The sequence below is a fragment of the Lepidochelys kempii genome, chromosome 2 (genome assembly GCF_965140285.1).
Source record: "Lepidochelys kempii isolate rLepKem1 chromosome 2, rLepKem1.hap1, whole genome shotgun sequence".
NCBI lineage: Eukaryota > Metazoa > Chordata > Testudines > Cheloniidae > Lepidochelys > Lepidochelys kempii.
The window spans coordinates 254,919,221-254,935,663 of record NC_136381.1 but is presented as its reverse complement, the minus strand read 5'-3'; the positions used below and the strand labels follow the sequence as shown (position 1 = coordinate 254,935,663).

At 41.1% G+C, this 16,443-nt stretch overlaps 1 protein-coding gene across 19 annotated transcripts in view; it reads right to left on the bottom strand.

Annotated features, from left to right (window-relative positions):
* Positions 1–16,443, bottom strand: part of KMT2C (lysine methyltransferase 2C) — a 336,413-nt gene that overhangs the window by 87,620 nt on the left and 232,350 nt on the right. For 16 of the 19 annotated variants that reach the window (XM_073334588.2, XM_073334594.2, XM_073334591.2 and 13 more), the window contains 8 exons: positions 14,444–14,560; positions 10,585–10,656; positions 10,159–10,260; positions 9,888–9,992; positions 8,465–8,646; positions 7,980–8,144; positions 7,266–7,375; positions 1,874–1,939 (listed from right to left, as the gene is read on the bottom strand). In XM_073334588.2, coding sequence (XP_073190689.2) covers positions 1,874–1,939; positions 7,266–7,375; positions 7,980–8,144; positions 8,465–8,646; positions 9,888–9,992; positions 10,159–10,260; positions 10,585–10,656; positions 14,444–14,560 — 919 coding nt within the window. The remainder of the gene's footprint in view (positions 1–1,873; positions 1,940–7,265; positions 7,376–7,979; positions 8,145–8,464; positions 8,647–9,887; positions 9,993–10,158; positions 10,261–10,584; positions 10,657–14,443; positions 14,561–16,443) is intronic. The other 3 variants (XM_073334596.2, XM_073334606.2, XM_073334598.2) reach the window with 1 other exon arrangement.

Below are 16,443 nucleotides of genomic sequence, written 5' to 3'. Positions count from 1 at the left end.
ACTTCTTTAAAGAGTTAACCATTCACATAAATGTCAAAGCATGACAGATTCTAAGCACTAGAACTTGAAGGATATCAGTATAAATAATACAGAGGTACCTGACACTATCTTATAAATTACAGACAAAGCTTTATAATTTACAGTGTAATGTCAAATACAGTAACACAACATGACACACTGCAAGAACTCATTAAAAAGAATGGTTGCATTACAGCAGCTGATGTCTTCAAAAGGTATCCAGAGCTGGACTCCTTCCTGACATACTCATATAACTAGACCAGTCTTATATTTTTGGTTTCTGCCACCTGTCTATCTAGATACTGATGTGGTCTTCAAGCATGGTAGTATTGGAATGTCTCATGACAATTAATAGATTTTATCCTCACAAAACCCTTGTGAGGTAGGGAAGAATTATCCCCCATTTTGCAGAAGGGGAGCTGAAGATCAGGGTAGATTAAGTTACTTTCCCAAAGTCAGATAAGAAGTCTGTGGGTGAGGCCTGGTCTATACTAAAAAGTTAGGTAGACCAGCTACGTTGCTTGTGGGAGGTGAAAAAAGTGCCGTAATTAAACTGACCTAATCCCTGGTGCAGACAGCACTAGGTCGATAGAAGAATTCTGTTGACCTAGGTACCACTTAGCGGGGAGGCGGATTAATTATGCCAATGGAAGAGCCCCTCCTGTCGGTGTAGGCAGTGTCTACACTGAGGCGCCACAGTGGTACAACTGCAGTTGTGCCACTGCAACATTTCAACTGTAGACAAACTCTCAGCCAGGAACTGAACCCAGGTTTCTTGAAACCTGTGAGACTGCCTCTCTCCAGTGACGTGACAGGGCTATTAAGGTGTGGTGATAAGCATGTGCTGACAGTCCCTAGTTCTCAATGTAGGCAGGGATCCTTGACTCAAATTCATTTCCTCTGGCAATCAGCAGAGTCCAAGTTTGGTAACCTTCATTCAGGGGCGATACAAAGGCAAACAGCTCAATAATGGTAATCACCAGTGAGGCTAATTAAATACCGTCTGGACAACATAGCTCTTACAGATATTTCAATATGACAAACAGTAACATTCACTCCTTTTAAACAAATGAACAAAAATGTCTTCTTACACAACATCCCAAAAGGGCCCATCTACAGGTGGTTTGTGCATATAATCATTTATTAAAAAGATATTTCTCTAGTGAAGAAATAACCCAAATAGTTACAGCAACATTTTTATTCATTGTATTGTACAACAGTTTTGTTGTATCATTTTTTTTTTTTATAGATTGCAAACTCTTTTTAAGACAGGAAATTCCTTGTAATAGGTACCGACTTTTACTATATGCAAGTACAGCATCAAACATAATGGGGCCGGATTGAGACCTCCAGGTGCTAGTATACACAAACAACAGTAATTGCTGTGGCACCCACAGGCCCCAGTCCAGATTGGGCCCACCTTGTACTAGGCACTTTACAAACACAGAAAGCCCTAAGCAGTTTACAGGCTAAGGTCCTGATTCTTCAATCACTTATGGACATGCTTAATTTTAAAGCACATGAATAGCCCCAATGATTAAAATGAGATTACTTGTTATCAATGGGATTATTTATTGTTTACTCATGAGCTTCAAGTTAAGCACGTGCTTAAATTTTTGCAGGCTCAGTGCCTAATTTAAGATAATTGTAACAAACTGGGTGTGACAAATAATAGAAGATCTAGAGAAGGGAGACAAGGGAAACAATAAACCTTATACCTTTTATAATGATAAAAGATTCTTAGTGGTGCATCTATGATAAAATCATAGAGAAAACAATCTCTATATTCCAAATAAAAATATCACCTAAAATTATTCTAGATAATCAAAATATTACACATTTTTAAAAAAATTACCTAGTTCTTTTACTTTTGAAACAATCTGAGATGCAATTGATGGGTCACAGCAGTCTGAGGAAGGTACTGAAAAATAAAATTAAGTGAATTGAAATAAAATCAAATAACTCATTTATTGGGATAGTGCAGAATTGATTTAAGGTGACAATGTCAACTAATTTTCATTTAAACTTTTTTTTAGTCTCTTTTATATTATTGGCAACACATGCCTGGAACCTTAAAAATAAAATGATTACTCTGGTTGCATTCCCAACATCATTGAAAAGATGGCTAACAAGCAACTCTGGGGCCATCGGGAACACTCAGATTTCCCAGACCCAAGTATGGTAGGGAGACTACATTGGCTGTGATCTCCTATTAATGGACAATGAGCAGGTGAGTATACTGAATCTTTTACAGTGTCAAGCAGTTGGCTGGTGACAGCAAGGTTTTGCCAACCTGATTGTACATTATGGCTGGGCTGGGTGGTATCACAGAACAGGGATTCCTTTCCTTCCAAAGAATTCCCAGAGGACTGCACTGGTCAATCATTCATTGTCCCCAAGAGCTACCTCATGTGGGATTTCAGAGGGCTCTATCCTGTCAGTCTTATTGTACAATGTGTATGGGAGGCTATTGTGAGAGCAAGTGAGGCTCTAATACAGAGAACATGCTACTCTAGGTCTCTTGTAAAACTCAGATGGAGCAGTTAGACCATTTTTCAAGATAGGAACATGAATAAAAGTGAACTGGCAGAAACTCAATCTGGAAATGATGCTAGGGGGTTGAGGGAAACATCTATCTACCAAGTATGGCAGAGATAGTGTCTGCTCTTGTGACTGATTTAGACTGTCACCAGCTCAGACCAAGGATTGTAAAGCACCATGCACACCTGTGGTGTTGTATAAACAACAAACAAGGAGATCCACAGTTATGGGATACTATTTTGGGGCTTGGAAGTACTTTTTCCCCATATTATTTTAATATAACATTTATGACCACTCCTTTCCTGTTATCTAGGTTTCTGTGACCTCCAGAATGAAATGTTACATGGGGCAACCCTAGAAGGCCATGCAGAAGGAATAAATGGAGGAGAATGTAGTTGTCTCTATTTGATTTGGGACCTAGCTACACAAGAAACCACCTATCTCTGCATACACACAATTATGGATCTTGAAGTCAGCTTATGTGTTTACATATAAGTTGCTGAAATAGCAGCTTTTTATTTTAATTTTCTTATCAAAATAGAGAATAGATTAATAAAAAGGGAAATATTTAGAATCTAGAGAATAATCCTCATAGAAAATATTCAAAAAATTGAGACCAGTGAAAGTTTGGCCTGAACGAATCAACAAGACTCCCTTAAAAATATCACTGAATAATACACTTATGCAACACAACTTTATTTTCTGTCAGTGTCATTTATACAAGCTTTAATTATATTATGCCAGAATTACAGACCATCTGAGAATGCTAAATGGTGAAAATCACAAAATAATTAGCTAAGCACTTTGATTAATAACTTAAAGTAATCAATCAACAATCCCCCAACAGTGAAAGAAATTAAGTGACATACACAAGAGTCAAAAGTGAACAGGAAAAAGTAAGGAAGAAAAGATACATTTGAAGATGAAATTTGGAAATGGGCTTTGAAGTGATGAGATAGAGGGAAAACAGGAACGCCGCAGGAGGAAAGGCAAAAGTAGCTCCAGTGAGACTACAGGAAAGGACAGAAGCAGGCAGATACTAATGAGTGGAGTGGGAAGGTCAGTAGAGTCAGACTTCACATATGAGCTCAACTGATCTAGTCCACAGAGTGTTTTAAAACAAAAAGGGCAATTTTGAACTGGAACAGAAGTAAATAGAGGTGATTTAGGATGGGGTGATTTGGTATATTTCACTGATAAGCAAGACAGTGGGCAGTGGTATTCATGTACATGCTGCAGTGTGGAGACTTGGGGCTTGTGGAGGTCAATTAGGAAAGAGGTGCAATAGTCAAACAGTTGATGGCAAAGGTGAAGTCTCTAGAGACAAAGTCAAGGAAGTTGCGCAAACAAATTATGTTTTGACAGTGGCAAGAGACAGATTTACAGATAACTGAGATAAGAAGATTAATACAGATAATAGAGAGAAATGGCAGATCTGAATTGAGGATGGAGACAGAAATGGAATGGTCTTCAAGGATATTCTTCTTGCCGAAGGGGAGAACTAAAGAAGGTGTTTAGGGAGGAGTCTTTAGGGATGGTGAAAGATACGTAGAGTTGAGTATCAGTGGAAAAAAGGTAATTAAGCTCAGAGTACAGATGGATGACCGAGAGAGCAGTTAGGCTATGTCTACACTGCAGAGTTTTGTCGCCAAAAGCAATGCCGCTTTAATTAAACTGCTATGGCACGTACACATTATGCTCCTTGTGTTGGCAGAGCGCATCCACACTAGCACCTCTTGCATCGACACAGAGAACAGTGCACTGTGGGTAGCTATCCCACTGTGCAACTGGCTGCAGGATGCTTTGGGAAGGGTTTGTAATGCCTTATGGGGAAGGTATACCATCACATGATGCAGCTTTTTCAGTCCCATCATTCCACAGGCACCCTACTAGATTGTCAGCCGCTTTTCAACTCAAGTGTGGGGGGTGGGAGGGAGGAGGGGAGAGAGGGTGAGACAGGGAGCATGTGCGTGTATGGGAGAAACAGAAACAGAGTGTGTGTTGGGGAAGAGTGAGTGTGTCGGCATGCTGTCTTTAAGTTCAGACAGCTGCGGGAAGCAAGTCCCAAGGCAAGGGGAAGAGGAGACCCCCGACATCAGCCCCAGCCTCCCTCCCTGGCTCTGCCAGTATAGCAGTCTCTCACATACACACACATCCGCCCTGCCTGCCTGCCTCTTTGTTCATAGAGCAGGAGCATTCCATGTTAATGATTTGCTCTTTGTTGCTGGAGCTGAGCTGCATACTCAGCTGTCAGAACTTCCGGGAGCTTTGAAAGGAGAGGGGCGCATGGCGGCAGGGCAGCTGAGTTCAAAACAGTAAACCGAGCGGTCACGGCGAGCATTGTGGGATACTGGGGGAGGCCAGTTATGGCGATAAAACAAACAGCAGCATCTGACACTTTGCCGCTTTAAGTCTGCCACAAAAAGCTTTACGCCTCTTGTCAAGGTGGTTTTATTTTGTTGCCAAAACTGAAGAATTTTGTTGCCAAAAGTGGCATTGCAGTGTGTGCACCTCCACTGTTTTGTGTCCAAAAGCTGCCTTTTGCTGACAAAACTCTGCAGCATACACATAGCCTTAGACTGAACAAAGCAGAAGGTTGCAAATTTAACCTTCCAGAAGAGCAGCCTTAGGGCTTATCTTTACTGCTAAAAGAACCCGGTACTTTTTACCTCGGGGTAACTAACACATTTGAGATACCCCAAGATAAAAACATAGGGAAGATAAGGCACTTTAGTTTTACTGCAAGGTATGCTTTCTGCGGTCAACTCCAGGTGGAAATATAGGACTAACCTTAGCAAGTTTATCTCATGGTAAAATTGATGTGCCTTGTCTTCACTGTGTTTTTCCCTTGGGATAGCTCACACGTGACGGTTATCCCGAAATAAAATCACAGGTTTTTTAGCAGCGAAGACAAGCTCTAGAGCAGAGGTTTCACTGCCACCAGGGACAAATGAAAAATGGTTCAATATATAGGAGAACCATGGCAGGAGAGAAGCAGACACACTTGCACAATTATGGAGTGGTTCTAGAAGACAGAATGGTTTCCCACAATGCCAAAGGCTGCAGTGTGGTCAAGGAGAACAACAAAGGAAGAGAAGAACCATCAGCCGCAGAAATCAGTCAGTCAGTCCTATAAAAGAATGGGTAATAAGACAATAGTGTTGCCAACTTGTGCAATTTTTTCACATGATATAATTCTGGCTGGGACTGGAGCCAGTCTTGTGATAAGATGTGAAGCTATAGTCCTCTAGCTAATATGAGCCCTCTGATTGGCTCTCTGACTCACTTGCCAGCCTCCTGGGGCAGAATAACCAATCAGTGTTGCTCCAGGCAGAGCTCTCCTCCATCCTCTCAGCAGCCCAAAGCCATTCTCACAGGAGGGCAGGGGGAAGGAAGAATGTAAAGAGCCCAGGGTAGCTCCACTCCCTCCTCCCCCATCACCTGTGAGCGACAGGAGGGCACCTCTGCTCCTCCCCCACACCTGCAACATCCAGCCTAGGAAGGAATTGCTCCTTCTCTGCCTAGAAGGGGAAGAAGGGGACCTGCTGCAGCCCTCCGAGGCCTGGGAAAAGAGGCTGAAGAACCCCAGTAAAAGCACAGGTGAAGCTGGGGGGCAGAACTAAGGGGGGGGAGGTAGCTGATGGGAGGCAGAACTGAGGGACAGGGGACATGGGGAATTGACTGCGGGAGAGCTGAACTGATGGGGTGCAGTCTGGATTGAGGGGAGCAGAATGAATTGCTGGGGTGGGGATGGGCAGACGTGGAGGTGAGAGCTCCTTCAGCAGAGACCAAAATCACTTTCCCAATAAACTCGAGAGATTGAAGTTTGACAATACTGTCTCACTTGCTCACGCACACAAGGGATGGGTGCGGGGAGGGGTTCAAAAATCAAATGACAGACAACCCCCCGTACTCCAATTCATTTTTTTTTCAATCATTATTTTTGGAACAGTCTCATGATTTTCGGGGATTGGACTCATGACTTTTGATCTCTTAAGGGAGTCCAACTCATGATTTTTTATCTCTTCAGGTTGGCAATACTGTAATATGGAGAGAGCATGGCTGCAGCTGTTAAGTGATTTGGATGCTACTCCAGCAGAGAGTTCTTTCACTGATGGTAGTCAAGAAGGAACTGGCTACAAAGTTCTGGGGGCGGAAGTGGTGGCATTAGCAGTGTGTAATTGTCGAAGATAGAGAAAAGGTCACGTACACTCTGGATACCACTACTGCTACCTCAGAAGGTCTGAAAGTGTTAAGTTCAGAGAGGTTTGCCTTGTCTGGAACTGGAAGCAGAGATTCTTGTGCAAATATCTTTAAGGAGTATGAATTCTTTTTTCCCAGCTCACAGCTGGGAAGTTGAGCCGTGTTTCATCTTCCCAACACCATGATTTGAAACAGATCTCCGGCTCGCATAGGGTTTATGGATATTAACCCAACCCATCTTCAACAAACTGGTCATATTCCCCCTCTATATCACATAACTCAACCGTTGACAATCTGCTAAATCTTTTCTGATGCTGCAATGGCGCTCCTACAGTCAGTCACTATGGGGTGCTAAAGAACTAGCCTCTAATAATTGGAAAGCCTCCGTTCTGCAATGATCGAGGACTTTACCAACCATAGCACAGAACCATAAAAACATTCCCAAACCTACTGTATTGCATTGTGCACAGCTGCCAAGTCATCGGTTTCAAAAGTCCTCTTACCATTTGTTGGTGGTATGTACGGCCTACACATGGTACAGTCAAAACCAATATCAGCTATGCTTTCCACTTCCTCTTCTGTGTTTAAATTCTGACAGATTGCATGCATCCATCTAGAAATTAAATGGGGGAGGGGGAATAAAATTTAAAGGAAATGGCTAACATTTAAGAGACCCAAATATCAGTATATGGTTTTTGAGGTAATAATAAATAAAGGAAATATTTATATAGTTTGATTATTTTAGGAAGAAACAATGATGATCCATGTTCTCTATGTATGCTTTTTCCTGTACATGTGTTTAAATACTGTAAACACTCCCTTACATTATCTATCACCCTTAATAAGAAGGAAAACTATATTTGTGTTCAGACACTTTTTAGCATTGCTTTGCCTGTATATGTGATGGTCTGTTTTGTTCTTATCTATTTATATGATACTCTGTCAAGTACTTATAGATTTATACTCATAACAACCCTGTGAGGTAAGCAAATATCACTTTTAAAGATAGCGAACCAAGATACAGAGAAATTTAGTAATTTGCCCAGACTCGCACAGGAAATCTGTGGCAAAACTGGAAAATGAATTAATAAATTCTGAGTCCCACTTCAGCTGGCTTCACCACAGGACAACCCTTCCTCCCATCCGTACCATGTTGCATCATTAGCGTAAAATGTGACTCATAGAAAATAATTTCACAAAATGTTAGAAACTCTTACCTATCACATTGCCTACACTGAAGAATGAGCTCTTCTTCCCTATAGTTGCGAAAGCAGACTGGGCAGTTAGATAAACTTGCACAAGGAGCACACTGTGTGTAATTGTTTTGCCATTCACTTCTTAGACCAGGAGAAGTTGCTCCACAGTGTCTGCACCAAACACACCTGCAAAACACAAACAAGAATGTCTTTATTGTCTTGGGTTCAAAGTAAGATTGTTTACACTTGCAGCATCCTTGGCACAATACACAGTATTAATGGAAGACAATGATTTCCACATTAAATTGTGGCTGATCAAATAAGAAATCTGGTAGGTGTTTTTGTTCAATATATGCCTGCCCTCAAACATTACTTGAATTAAAAGAGAAATTATGGTTAAACTGACATTGGAAATACTTAGCTGAAATATTTTAATACTAGTTTTAAATACAGTGAAATGAAAAAGAAACAACAGTAAATATTTCTGACACCAGAACCAAACACACCATTTGCACTTCCAGCCTCCTTTGGGAACTGTCTGCAGTGGGGGATCTAGGCAGTAAGTGTGGTAGCTGATGTCACAGTCATCACAGAGAAGCAGTCTTCCTGGATCTGTAGCTTTCCCGCAGGCTTCACACACTGTGCACTCCAGGCACCTCCATCCTTTACTGAGCACCACCTTAGTAATCTGCAGATAGGAAGGCAGTGTGCAACTTATTCCCAAACAACTGTAGAGGCTTTAAATGTTGTATACATTTATTTCAATATAGTAAACATTGGGTCCACTGCTGATCTGGCTAGGTAGAGGTGTAAAGAGATGCTGCACCTGTGCTGATTATCTGCATCACTGGTAGCAACAAAGGAAGGGAAGCAAGCTTTGCAAAGCTGCTATATATCCCCTACTTGCGCAGGTGGGTGGGGAAAGTAGCAGAACGGGAAGGGACTGGCTGGAGTGTAGGTTCTGACACCACAGTGTGACAGCCTGCATAGCTCGGCAGCATTCTGGGAACATATGCTGTACTGGGGTCTCTACCAGTGCAGTTTACTCCCTCGGAGCAACATGGGAGTCACAAGCTCTTTCCCAGGCTGCTCATGGGGAAGTGCAACAATACGTTTGCCTGTAGCAAAGCCAAGATGGAACTCATTAAAAATCCTGTTTCATTCCAAATTCTTTGTGAGGCCTAACACTGGGGTTTTAGTGAGTAGAACCAAATCATCCATTTGAAGTTATTTAAAATATAATTTAAGAGTATCATCTGAATGCAGAACCAAATTATATTCTCATGAAAAATGCACACAGCATTTCATAAAGCACATGTAAAAGCAAAGTAAAACCCAATGGTATCTTAAAAAATACCCACATTTTACATAACTGCACTTATATAATGAGCAACAGACAGTTTATATGCTGCAGTAAATAGCTTATTATGTGCTTGCTAAGTCATCTCATACCATTCAAATTTAATTTTCTCACGTTCTCTCCTAGACTAATGAATCTGAAATGTATTAACTACTCTAGTTGCTGTCAATTCTGACAGCCAACAGACAAATTGAATCAACTTTTTAAACCTGACACCCTAGCAAATGAAGTTGCACTATAATTTCTTTCTTAAAAAAATTCTGCTCGTGTTAAGATTTTAAGCTTATATTTTAACATGTTATTTTAACCAACAGCTAGATTAATAAGTGCTATTTATGATTGTGAAATTAGAAAAAAGGTTAATTTCTCTTGAGGCAGTGCATACTATAAAATGACATTTAATTAAAGTTTTTCACAAGTTGCATACAAATAATGGTCACATTAGCTGAAGAATATTTAACAAGATAATCACTCTCCTAATTATGACAAAACTGGAAGCAATGAGGTGCTATTCAAGTACAATATGCAAACAATATTGTCAAATAATTTTAATGTAACAATGTACTTACCTTAATACTGACACAGTAGGGATGGTAACACTGACCACACTGAGAGCATGCAAGCAACCTGCCCTCTGCACCCTGGCCAAAACTCCCGCAAACTACACACATATCCTAGAACAACAGAAAGAACAGTTTTCAAAGATGGGCAAATACACAACATCCAACACTATGCAGCTGCTCTAAAGTAAAACCCCACCCGTACATTGGATAATTCAACTCATAACAAAGACATTTAATCCTTTTTCATTACAACCATCAGAGTAACTGGTATCCCAACCTGATGTAAAGTGAACTTGTCACTGCTAGAAAATAGTACAACTGTATTATGCATCGAGTTTTCTTCCTCATCTTTGTTAGATGAAACATCCATGGTTGTGACCTACAAAAAACAACATCATATGAATATATTTTCATAGCTGAAGATACAAACTTTTCACTCTTGTTTACTACTGTCCTTCTGGAACTGAACAAGTAGTACAATATTTCAGAATATAAATATATACAGACTATCATAAACTGTAAAAAACATTTGCTGGTTTCAAGATCTATATTTCTGGGTATTCATCAGGAAACCGTGCAAATGTTTATTAATACAAAGTAATCACCAGTAAAATCCACATTTGCCAGAAGTTACACACTGGTGGCCACATTGTACCATTTTTTTCATCATGTGGAGGGTCCCTTCTGCTTAACTTTTGCTCACCACAAAGAAAGATGTCAAACGTTTCTGCAGCAGTCTCTCTTCCCCGTTCCTCCAGATAGTACTCTTATGCATCTTGGGATCCACATGGGGGAAATGGGAAGGCAGTGAACAGGTTGACAGAAATGCACTTTGTGCTAAACAGAGGTTTATCTGAATATGCTAAATTTGCTGTTATTCTTGCTCATTAATAAACAAAGCCCATTTAATAGCACATTTTAATATTAAAGATGTAGTATATACCCATAATTGAAGAACAATGAAGCTCAAGCAAATTATATATTACTTTTTTTTTTTTATACTTGATTTAGATAAGTACTCCGGTTGTATTAAAGAAATGATGGCTAGCAGTTAAGGTTGTGCAGCTGTTCCCATTCATGGGTTTCTATAGGGTTTTATACTGTGATTGTGAAAATTAACTCTGGTTTGAAAACTTTGCACAGACATTTAGACCACAGCCAATAAGCAAATTTCCTCCCACAAAAAAACCAAAACAAAAATCAATTTAAGCATCTAGATTATATGAAGGCAACACACATAAAGCCCCCAGACAGATATTAGGATTTTTAAAATGTGTTTTTGTGCTTCCATAACTCAATGTTTTCACTTTATTTTAAACAATTTTCCCATACTTTTAGACCTGAAGACACTTATTTCATTAAAATATTTTCAAATAACTGAGCCAGACTTTAAAAAGCTATGTGTTATGTATAAAATGGTCTTCACAAAATGCAGCAAGAATTTTAAAAATGCAATATTACATTGTAATTGCACATAATTACATCATTACATATATTTATACTGATTCAATAATGAGATACAATTAGTTACATAAATAAACAATCATAAATCAGGCTTCCAAAATAAGCCAAAGATACCAACAAACCTTTATTAGAAGATTATGTCTGGGAAATAAACCCAGAAAAGCAAGACAATTCACTGTTTTCTGATTTAAAATCCAACACAGACTTGTCACCCTCCTGAGCCATATCAGAGTGACCAAGGATCTATGAAAGACAACTAACATCTGACAAATTCATAATACTATGACTGGATTTCTCAAATGCATAAGCTTGAACAATAATTTCTAACTACATTTTTTCTATGTTCAGTCACACCTGGTATAGCACTAAATAGAATGCTTGAATTATCAACTTCTCATATTAGAGCTTTTTAAAAAAAAATATAGGGAAGGAGAGGGCTAAAAATGGTGATATTTCAATCCTTTGTTTTTTATTTGAATGAAGGGGGTCTACTACACTAGGTTCCTTTGATTAAGAGTAGCACTATTTTGCCTGGATTCATGAATTAGGTGTGTAGTTCCCCTGCCTCTTGGTTGAACAAAATAATTATCATAATTTTTCAAGACTGTGGAGGAAACATTAATGAACAGCTAAACTGTTTTGACTATAGGCAAATCTCCCTATGTATGATGTTCTGCTAGTTTAGATGATCCAACCAGGACTCTTGCGCTATGAGCCAATAGGGACTGTGAGAGTTTGGAAGATGAAGTACATAGTCCTAGGGATGAAAACATTTTGCGTGGCTAAGTGTCATCTCCTTCAGGAATAGTACTTATAGTGTCTTCTCCAAAAGGATTCTGTAAAACCCTTTGAGAAAAAGAATCTTTTTCTTTTCCTGCCTTTCTTCCCCACTGCCACTTGAGTTGACAAATGTGGATTTTTTTAAAGTGAATTCCTCATAAACCTCATGTTGACAATGCCATTTCTGCTTAAACACTATTTTTAACCCATGCAGCAGCTCACCAGTCCAAACATCGTTCTGAGGCAATGCTAACTGATGTCAGCACAGCTACAAGAATAATTATTTTTCGTTAAGTGTTGCTGGCAAGTCCTACTAACTTAATGGGAACTACTTCTGTGCACCAGAGGGCAGAATTTGAGCTTTAGAATTTGGAGGATCAAACTATCACAATTTTGAGGTGATCCAAAATTGTAGGACCTAAAATCCTTGGCTAATTGTACCCTTCTGCAGAAAAAGTAGCTGAAGTAGTAGAGTGGGAACCAAGAAACTCTGCAAGTTTGACTATATGGAGCTGCCAACTACTCATCCCTCCACAGTGGCTGGGGCATCAGGTGGTTGAAGGGGTATGATCTCCTAATGCTATAAAGTCCCATCCGTGGAAAAAAGACTCCAGATGCAGGAGATGGCTGGTGCCTTTGCACTGCTACCTCCCCCCTTGCTACCACTGTATAGCCACCACATCTCAGTGCAAAATCTGTCTTCTTTAAGAGTCTGATCTGGTGCTCACTGAAGTAAACTGAAAGGCTGCCATTAACTTCAATGGGCATAGAATAAAGCTTTAGGCCTTCATGGAAAAATTCTATACAATTTAGTAGCAAATGTTCACCTTTCTATGTGTAGACCAGGGGTCTCAAACATGCGGCCTGCAGGGTTATTTTCTGTGGCCTGCCAGCTCCCCGCAGCCCCTCAACATTTATCTAGAGCAGCTCTGGGCCGGCGCGCATCGGGGACAGGGCAGGCTCCCTCCCTGCCTGCCTTGCCCCCACACCGCTCCGGACCTGGGGGAGTGGGGCACAGGGGGTCTGTGTGTTGCCCTGGCCGCTCCTCCAGGTACCTCCCCCGAAGCTCCCATTCGCCGCGGTTCCTTGTTCCCAGCCACTGGGAGCTTTGGGGGAGGTACCTGAAGGAGCGGCCAGGGCAACATACAGACCCCTGTGCCCCACTCCCCCAGGTCCCAGCTGCTTCCCGGAGCAAGGCGGGGGCAAAGCAGGCAGGGAGCCGGCCCTGCCCCTGGTGTGTGTTGGGCCAGACCCGCCCCCGAACCCCTCCTGCAGTCGAACCCCCTGCCCTGAGCCCCCTGCTGCACCACAACCCCCTGCCACACCCCACACCCCTCCTGCACCCTGACCCTCTGCCCTGAGCCCCCTGCCACACCCTGCACCCCTCTTGCACCCCCTAGGGGCAGGGAGGGGACAGTGTTGGGATGGGGATTTCAGGGAAGGGGTTGGAATGGGGGCATGGAAGGAGTGGGAAGAGGCGGGGAAGAGGGGTCAGTGGTGCAGCCCTCAGGCCAATGTACTAGTCCTCATGTGGCCCTCATGGTCATTTGAGTTTGAGATCCCTGGTGTAGACCAACCTACAGAATTAGACAAAAAGGAAACCATATTTTCTACTGAATTTTATAAATGTTTAGTAATTATTTCTGTAAAAGCTATTGGCTGCACTCCTATTAAAATATTAGGCTTTTCCATAAGTGTAAATTAGTGCTTTGTAGCATTAAGATAGTTGTGGATATTCAAGTTGATATCAACAGCTACGCCCCTATTCAGCAAGGTATGTAAGCACATGCCTAACTTTAAGCACATAAGTAGTTCCAGGAAGCCAATGGGACAACTCACATAACTAAAGTGAGACGTGCTTATGTTCTTTGCTGAATTGGGGCCCTAAGAAGAAGAGCTTTCCATGGACAGCTCTTCATCACAGACCCCCAATACCCTTGGAGTACCCTCAGGAGAATTATAACAGGGTTGAGAGAAGGTGATATAATCCAGTATAGGTCTTGTTTTCCCCACGTCTACTGGGCCCAGTGGAAAGCTCCCTTAATTAGTGTCACCTCCATGTGTGGAAGTGGAAAGAATGATCCTCAACCATATCCTTTTAAAAGGGAATGTAAATGATGTAAAATTGTTCTGGATCCATTAGCTACAGGTTAGTCCCCATTTTTATCTAAAATATATAATTACATTTAATGAAAACTAGAATGTTATCAAAACTATTTCTCATTGCTTATTTTGTTTAGATACAAAATTTCTCTAAAAAAATGAGAGCTGTAATAATGAACCAAACTACACATATGATTAAAAAGATAAGTTCTTACCCCTGGAGTGACAACAGCCCCAATCCCATTCTTCAGTTTTGATCTACCTCTGCCACCTCTTCCTGAAAGAGCCGCACCACGTGGTCTCCGCTTCCCTGCGAATCCTGATCCACGGCCCTATTTAATATACAAGAGCAATTTAAATACAACCCAGATCTCTTTTAGTGTAGGGACACTTCCTTGTAATTATAAATAAGAAGAACTGTGATTTCAAGTGGATATAGGCAAGCCAGACCACCATTATTAAATCTCTGCATAAATTGTAGTAGAATACCTTTAACTTCAGACTAAAACCTTTTCCTCTGTCTGTGGTCTTCAACCATTATAAAAAGGATTGCCTTCAACAAAAGTACTTTAAACCTGTCACACACTAATTTTTACTACAGGCACAGCTGGTAATATTGAAATACATTTTCTCCCTCTTGCCTAGTACTCCAGCTAAACTCTACCTCTTGTTCGATTCTTTAAGAACATGCAGCTCAGACACAGCCAGGTGTGTTAGGACTGTTGCGTGGGCACTTTACTGGTTATACAGTAGCTACACTTCTTTGCTGTAAATAGTCACACAGACATTAAAAGTTGTTAGGGCTTGATCCTGCTCCCACAGAGGTCAGTGACTAAACTCCCACTGATTCAGTCGGAACAAGATCGAGATTTCAGTGTTTAATTTGTTTAATACCCTAAAGAAAGTATTATTTATAATACTAAAATATTTTTATTTGTAATATTTACACTTATTGCTAGTGGTTTGTTCTTTTTCCCACCCTTGTTTAATCTGTAGATGCTTGGTGACAGTGCTGAGTTGGGATCCCTTAACTGATGAGGTGAATTTAAATACAGCGAATTGGGGGTGGGGTGGGGGAAGGGCGAGGAGTAAATTTCATACTTTTTCAAATGTTAATTACCTGACATTATTATTGTTAATTAATTTGGCTTTCATGAATAAGATTTTTTATTTCACACTGAACTAGAAAAACAAAATAAAACAAAGCAAAAGAAAACATAGAAAACTCACTGATCACTTCCAAAAGAGGAAAACATTATTGTTTGCTATGTCTCTATAGAATTGTGGCTGATATTTTTCAGATCACATCTGAACAGATTACACATACCTTAGACCTTTTCTTCTGTTCTTATACAATGAGAGTTAAGGTATATATTCAATACAGCGGATTTCCTACTATGCTTTTCTACTACTAGATACATAGCATTTGTCCTTGTTTTAAATGCATTTGAAGAAATCTATGTTAACAGCTACTCTACTCTAACTTAATTTTGCTGTCCACAAAATATCTACAAGTCTACAATCTCTATCTGAATGCTTGCTCCAAACTATTTTAAGATGCCAAAAATACCAAGACAAAACAATTCACTCAATAAAAGGCACGTACTGCCTTTGAACTACGGTACTCTCCTTAATGTCAATGGAAGATGCTCTAGACCAGGAGTTCTCAAACTTCATTGCACCGCGACCCCCTTCAGACAACAAAATTACTACATGACCCCGGGTGCAGGGTGGGGTAAAGCCCAACCCTGCCACCCTGGGTGGCAGGAGAGGGGGCCAGAGCCTGAGCTCTACCAACCCTAATGGGGGTGGAACTTGTGTTTCAGTGTCAGCCCTGGATCCCAGCAAGTCTAATGCTAGCCCTGGCAACCCCATAAAAATGGAGTTGCGACCCATTTTGGGGTCCCGACCCACAGTTTGAGAACCGCTGCTCTAGACTAGTGGTCTCCAACCTTTTTACACCCAAGATCACCTTTTGAATTTAAGGGCAACCTGGGATCTATCCCACCCCTTCCCCAAAGCCCTGCCCCACTCACTCCATCCCCCTCTCTCTCCCCCACCCTCACTCACTTTCAACAGGCAAGGATAGGGGTTTGGAGTTCGGGAGGGGGTATGGCTCTGGGCTGGGGGGTTCACAATGTGGGAAGAGGCTCTGGGCTGAGCCTGGGGCAGGGGATTGGGGAGCAGGAGGGGGCGAGTGTGCAAGCTCTGGGAG